General features: G+C 40.2%; 1 protein-coding gene across 1 annotated transcript in view; it reads right to left on the reverse strand.

The window, feature by feature from the left end:
- The window catches only part of LOC138042570 (alpha-mannosidase 2-like), a 36570-nt gene that overhangs the window by 4318 nt on the left and 24752 nt on the right, over window positions 1-7500 (reverse strand). The window contains exons 24-27 of the mRNA XM_068888511.1: window positions 7484-7500; window positions 6217-6291; window positions 5590-5731; window positions 3207-3343 (exon numbers count right to left, since the gene is read on the reverse strand). The exon at window positions 7484-7500 is cut by the window's right edge and continues 45 nt beyond it. Of these exons, the coding sequence (XP_068744612.1) occupies window positions 3207-3343; window positions 5590-5731; window positions 6217-6291; window positions 7484-7500 (371 nt within the window). The remainder of the gene's footprint in view (window positions 1-3206; window positions 3344-5589; window positions 5732-6216; window positions 6292-7483) is intronic.

Here is a 7500-nt window from a genome sequence, read left to right on the forward strand (position 1 = left end):
TGAGGGTTAGCCCTACTAATGGAAATGGGCCCACACAAGGACAGAGAAAAACTCTGATCAGGGTGGGAATCAGCACTTCACATTACACCCTAATCAGTTAAGTCTGTTCACATATAACTGCTACACGGCCAACGTTTGCAAAAACGTAATCCTTCCTTGTAATTGTACATGTTAATTGCCGTGACTTTAACATCTTCAGTTCCCACGGCCTACTCCCGTCTGGCCTTGTAGCTCAGTCGGTAGAGTTCAATTCCTACCCTGGTCAGAGTTTTTCTGTCCTTTCGTGTGGGCCCATTTCCATCAGTAGGGCTAACGCTCACATGATTCATATAGGGTAGAAAATAGACCAATTTCGATATATTAAAATTCAGTCCAAAACAAAAGACATCACCTCGAGGCTCTGGGGAATAAATATAAGGATTTGTATGAGTTTATTCCCCAGAGCCTCGAGATGATGCCTTTTGTTTAGGATTGAATTTTAAAATGTCGAAAGTGGTCAGTGTGGGTGAGTTTCCTGTTAACTGTCGTCTGTAGTCTGTTAACTGTCGTCTGTAGTCTGTTGTTGACTCTTAATCAGTTAAGTCTAATTCAATTGGTTTAGAGGCAGCTATGATAACGGCTTACGATACTTAACAAAAGTGCCAAGTCTTCAAGCGCTTGGGCACTAATTAAATCAAATTTTTTTTTTGGGGGGGGGGGGGGGGAGGGGGTTCTTTACATAAATACAATGCAAATTACATTTCTCCTAGGACTGGGCCTTGGTCTGGAGAAAAAATGGTTCTGACTAGAATGGATACTCCAAAATAAAGCGAGACACTTCGTGACACATATACAAGTGTAACATTTGGTAACGTTACGTGGCAATACCTGATAACGTCACTTTTACACAAAAATTTGGTTTTATCAACGCCAGGTGATCTGGTGACGTAATTCGGGGGGACTGAGGAGAAAATTTTTAACGCCGTATCCCACAACCGCGCGCGGCCTTCTTCTCGATTTCAACTGGCAGAGGCGAGGTTAGATCTTGTCGGGCCTACTTGAATGTTCATTCAGTAACAGGAATTGGTAGACACGTAATGATCTGTTGAGTTTTGGCGATGGCAATACTGCAAGGAGTTTGGAAACAACAACTAAGGCCGCGCGCGGTTGTGGGATACGGCCTTAAAATCTTTCTTCCCAGTCCTCCAAATTACGTCACCAGATCACCTGGCGGAGTTGATAATGTAAATTGACCATCGTACAGAGATTCTAAAAGCTGACGTTCCGAGCGTTAGCCCTTCGTCAGAGCGAATCGAGGAATTATGGACTGTGTGTAGTTTTTATAGTAGAGTAGGAGCTACGCTATTGGTGGTAACTAAAGTGGCAACGTGAAAAACAGGAATAAATTAGTTAAATGAAAGGCGTTCGTTAATACGGTGGGATTAAGTGTGCCGATTTGGAAGATGGATTTTTGTTTCAGATTCTTGCGGCTTTCTGTCCTACCTTAGATGTAGGGAGAGGCCGCAGATAGCCAAGTGTTGTTTGGAGGGGTTAGGGAGATTAAAATGACGAGCGACTGGCTTAGATGCATCTTCTCAACATCGCGAAGGTGTTCGCGAAATCGGTCGCCTACTCGTCTACCTACCTCGCCAATGTATAATTTGTTACGCAACGTACAGGCTATGCAATAAATGACATTTTCAGAGGTACATGAGAAACGATCGGTGATCTTAACAGATCGCTTAGGTCCCGATATTTTGCTAGTGTTAAGAGTGAAAGGACAAGTTTTGCATCGTGAGCGCGCGCATTTAAAAGTGACGGGTTGCTCCTTAGTTTTGAGTGCGCTTCTAACTAAAATTTGTCGCGTTTGAATGAAACACTCTGGACTGCGTGATTATGAGGATGGAAAGTGAGAGTGAATGGAATTCTGCCATTCTTATCCTTTTGTGACGTTTGTAGTGCTGACTGACGATCAAATTGTTGGGTACGATGATGGCCCGGTTTGACCACATAGACAGGATAGCCACGTTGTTCGAAAAACTGGCACATCTCCTCTGATTTTCTGGAAAAGTCGGAGTCATAACTACATAGACGTCGAAGTCTAAGAAATTGAGAATGAATGGAGTTCTTGACATGTGATGGATGTGACGATGAATACAACAAAATAATAACTGTGAGAATCTGTAGGTTTGTAGTGCACACTGGTACATAAACCGTTGCCACTGATAGAAACTTTGATATCCAGGAAAGCCAATGAAGTTTCCGAAATTTCCCCAGTATATTTAAGAGCGGGGATGAAAGGAATTAACGGAGTTAACCCGCTTTGGCAGATAAACAGCACTGTTTAGGCAGAGAATAACTGCTGTGTTAGGCACTGATCTGATGCATTCTAGTCAAAACCGAGAAAAAATATGTTGACGCACTCAGTTGAGATGAATCAATTTTTTCATGGAGTTACATCAGCTTCCTTTCCTTGTTTCAACAAGTGATCAAGTCTTGGCTATTTGATTAGTTGGATATCTCGTTAATAATCAATGAATAAGCAATCCCAATGATTCATGCACCGATTCCTTTTAAGGAGTCATCATTCTTGAGAAACAAAACACATTCTAATGTACTCCTAAAGAACCAAACAAGCTGTTTTTGATTTCAACGGGTGAATGCCATGAGGTGTCTGCGAAATCTTTAAGACCAATATTGAACTCCTTCTAGTCATTATTAGACAATTAGGAGTAATCATATCACATTTGAACTGATTCATTTTATATATCATTTCGTCCATAGATTCATTCATCACGGGAACATCAGAAAACAACAAATAACCTGCTCTTAATGTCAGTGGCTTCATAGCTCAGTTGATTAGAGAGTCGCACCGGCATCGCGAGGTCACGGATTCAAAATCCGTTGAAGTCCTGCTAAAACTGCGTTCATAACTGCGAGGATCATAGCTCCACTTGATTTCATATCCGAAGTTCAATATATGATTCATTTCATATATTATTTCGTTCAATTGGGATTAACTTAATAAGGCGTTAAATTATTCTTTTAGGCGTTTGAAACCTGTTGCAACTAGAGCATTTGCTTGCGAACAACTCCTATAGTGAAAAATTCTCTTGAGAAAACCTGTGAGCACTTTCGTCCGGCTCACCCGACAGTTGGCCTTATCCAACGTAGTAAAACAAAACAAAGAAACGACGCATATAGCTACATCAAACCACTGTACTTACGGGTTCATGTCCAGTTTTAAATTCCTCCACTAGTAGCCTAAAGTTGGCAGGAGTAACCTTGTTGTCAGTAACTCCCTGACCCAAGCCTCTGTTGTCATCCTGGTAAAGACGTCGATCAAGAACCACCTGGAATTCACCTGTTTATGCAAGAAGCACAATATCAGTGCGACGAATCTTGTTTGCTCGTTCGTTCGTAACCGCAGGAGGCTACCTTGGAGTCGACTTGACCTTCTCTCAAACGAGAAAGATTGTGTGACGAACCAAAAGAATGTGTGCGAGGGGGCTACTTAGGGGTCGAATAATAAATGATTTTTGATCGACCAACATTTCTTTCGCATTAAGAAACGGTCCAGATAAGAACGATAGCGACAAAGGCAACGAACATGTTGGAATTCAATTGGTATGCAAAAAGGTGATAACTTTTCTATTGTCTGTACTTACTTCTGATTGGCTTAAACAGCAAAAGTTAAAGTGCTACTGTGACGAAATTTGAATCTTCCCTATCGAAGTCATTTTGGCACATAAACACGTAGTCTGTACGAGAAGAAGAATGCTGTTTACCATTTTCAAATATCTCTTTTTGTTCTGGAGATATTCAAAGTTTTTTTAATATGCAAATTAGCCAAGTGATGCCGTCACAAGCCGTACCAATTTTTTATCAAGTATGATGGAGAAAGATATCTCAGCCAATTTGTATCAGAAATACTTGGTTCTTTGCACTAAGATTCTAGTAAATGTGTTCCACAATATGAGCATACCATTTTTGTTACCATGGCAACATACTGGGTTCCAGACCTCCCTGATATTAAAAGCTTTGCAGACCACCTTTGGCGTTCTGTTTTGATATTTGCAAATGGTGCCTCATCTGCATGATCCTGCCAGCATATAAAGATGTTAGGTCGAGTTTGTGGCCTTGGTTAAAGTATTTCTAGCCAGAGATCACCAAAATATTGAAATCAGGTTGGAGGGGACTGGAAAAGAGTGAGTTGCCATGGGAACCAATTTCTTTACAGTCGTAGGTGTGTTGCCTTCAGAACTATCAGCTCACCAAGTTTCAATGGTCTCTGTTGCAAATTGACCGAGATAGCTCTATTTATATTCTTGATGTACTACTGGGTTGGGTGAATGACGTCATTAGCCTTCTCATTTGCATATTTAACACATTTTTCAAACTTAAATATCTCTGGAACCAATGCAGATATTTCCAAACGGTAAACAGCGTTTTTAATGTTTCATGGTACTCTATGTGATAAACCAAAAAACTCAAGGGATAAAAATTTGATCACAGTAGCACTTTAACAAAACTTCATAAAGCAGTATTATATTCATCCTTACTTTCCAACTATCTTCCATCTTTCATCTGGTCTCAGTTTAAGGTGATTCCTCAGTATTGCATTGCGCATCCCTACTGCGCACGATTTTTGCGTCATTAGCGCGCGCAAATTAGCGCGTGCACGTACACAGCGAAAGAAATTTCCCTCAAGCTAAGCTCGATAGCGAAATAAATGCTCATTTTCTTTTAAACGAGCATGGTGACCTGTATTTTTTATTGCATAATAATAGTGTGCATATTGTGCCCCTTAATTTAAAAGAAAACTAAAAAAATTTATCGGAAGCAAAAAAAGATCTAGGCGAAAGCATGTTGGAACCCGTTACTCTGTGATGCAAATTATGACCGCAAAAATAACGACTCTACGAACGCTTTACGTCCACGTCGTTTCAAATAGTGTTATGTTTCCACAAATTTTATATAATATTGTTCTATATGCTCGACATTTTCTACCTGTTAAGTTTTTTTCCGAGTATTACTTTTATAAACTACCTATCGAGCTACCGCAAAATGTAACGTGGACCGATGAATAATGCGCCTAAATAGCACGAGTACAAGCATAAATTGGGTAAGATTGGCCCATCATATCTCTTAAGCGAGAATGGTGACCTATCATTTTTATTGTTTTTTTCGAAACAGTGCTTGGTAGAGAACATTCAGGGAAAGTTTTAAAAAAATTCATCGGGAACTTTAATTTCTGAGGAATCACCTTAAATGAATTCCACAGAAATCGTATGTGGGGAACATGTAAAATTGTAAACGTTTCTTGGCTTTTGTTTTCAACTCTTGTGATTGGTCAAAATCTTTTAACACAAAAAAACACCCTTTCAAAGTGGGCTGTAAATGAATTTTATTGCGTTAACGGCTTTCCTGTAGGTTTATGGATTCTCTGTGTAAAAATGATAACATTCCTATGTGGGGAAAGCCCCGTTGCCGCATAACAAAGGAAATTGCTATCCAACTTACACGGATCATTACTTAACTTTCTACCTTCTTTGAACTATTTGTCATAATAAAGGAAACGTCAAATTCGTGCCATAATCACGGTGTTACCTTGATGAAGACCAGCCACACCATTCGACTGTGCAGAAAGGAGGGTTAATCGAGTGGACTTATCTTGGAGGAATGCCATGGAGGGAAGAGGATAAAAATTGGCTTGGATGGGAATTTTATCCATTGTTTTACGCTTTTGCATCTGTAGGAGAGCAAATCATGAAAGTATAAAAATGGATACACAACAATAATCCAGAGAGAGCTGGAAAGTGGTTCAGTTGGCCTAGGACTCGGCTTCTTCTTGATCAAGGAAGGGGGAGGGGAGGGGGGGTGCTGGGCTGGAGTGGGGGCACCACAGGGAAAGCGATTGAAGAGAGTAGAGCTGTTTTTCGAACCGTTTGTTCGACCTTTCACAACGAAATGGCATTCCTATAAAGAAAGAGAGAAACATTTCTCCCTTTTCTCGATTCTACTTATCCTCCGGACGTTAAACGCATGTGATAATTTCTCTATTTGCTCAACTATCTCTGACTTCATTTTTTCGAACAAACAAGAAAAACAACAAACCCTTCGGGACAAAAGAGCTTGGATGTAAACAGTAAACTCCTCGGAGTTTCACAAATCAAGCTGCCGTTCGCGGCATTAAACGGCAAAAACTCTTTCTCAACCACATCTGCGTCTACTCACCTGGAACCCGTTCAAGTCGGTGTAAAACTCTCGATTACTGTTCTTTATATTGCTCTTGATTCTCATCACCAGCTCCTAAATTAACAAGAAATATGGTAAAGGAACTTAACTTAAGCGCTAGCAGATCAGTCATCACTGAAGCGGATACCGACTGGCGCTAACAGTGTAAACCTTAACCGGGTCTCTGTGCCAGTGTCTTTGTTATGAAATCTTAAAGGTGAGTGAAGATGACACATCAGCGTCAAGTCCAACATGACTTCTGGGCAACGTCCGGAAAACCTCGCACTAATTGATAACAAACTGAACTACGAGTGTTATTGTTTCAATGCATTAATTATTGTACAAGGATATATCTTGTTTCACAAGGGTTAGCATTGATTATCGATGACCTTGCTCATTTATCGAATAAAATTATCAAAAGAGAGACAATACAATCATTAAAGAGCACGGCAAATTAAAAAACGGTCCTTCGACTTATTCCCTGATGACAGCTATTATTAAAAACTGAACTAAAGATTTCAAGTATTTTCATTGGCTCGCCGGACACAGGCAATCAGTTCATATACCTGCTGTACCAAATATGGTCAAGGAACACGTCAGCAATAAAGCGAGCTTTGCAGCTCTGAAAAAAATGGCCGCCAAAAACCTTTTTGCACCAGAATTGGCCGAGGCAGAAATCGACACTTTAGTCGACAATACATGGAAGAGTTGTTGATCCTGGAGTTTTTAATCAAACAATTATTCTACTCGGGCTTGCTGGATATAAAATGATTATAACCAACTCAGTCGGCGCTATGCGCCTCGTTGGTTATCTATCACTTCATATTCAGCGCGCCCTCGTAGAATAATTGTCAATTATGTTCAGAAATGCAACAAATTAGAAGTACGTCCATCGTGTTGACATCCAACACCTAGGTGCCTTTGCTACCTACTCTCAACAATAAAGTAAGGGTAAATAAAGGTTAACGTTATTTTTAGCTTAGGGTAAATGCAGCTGTTTATTCTTAGTTGAAGGGGCAGAATTTGGGGGACACTTTGTGACGTTAATACTCTGTATTTCGAGACTCAAGTGATATTGAAGTTGGGGAAAAAGAGCAAGGGGACACTTTGTGACGCTTATTAAAGTCAATGTGCATCTAATTATTTTACAGACGTCTTTCGCAGGAATACAGCACTGAAATAAAGAGCCCATTGAACCGAGTTGTTTCGCCTCCTTTTCTCAGGCGAGCAGTAATTTAGATGAAAATATAATTACATGTTGTCGTACCTTGTTGACTAGATTTT

The sequence above is a fragment of the Montipora capricornis genome, chromosome 3 (genome assembly GCF_036669925.1).
Source record: "Montipora capricornis isolate CH-2021 chromosome 3, ASM3666992v2, whole genome shotgun sequence".
NCBI lineage: Eukaryota > Metazoa > Cnidaria > Anthozoa > Scleractinia > Acroporidae > Montipora > Montipora capricornis.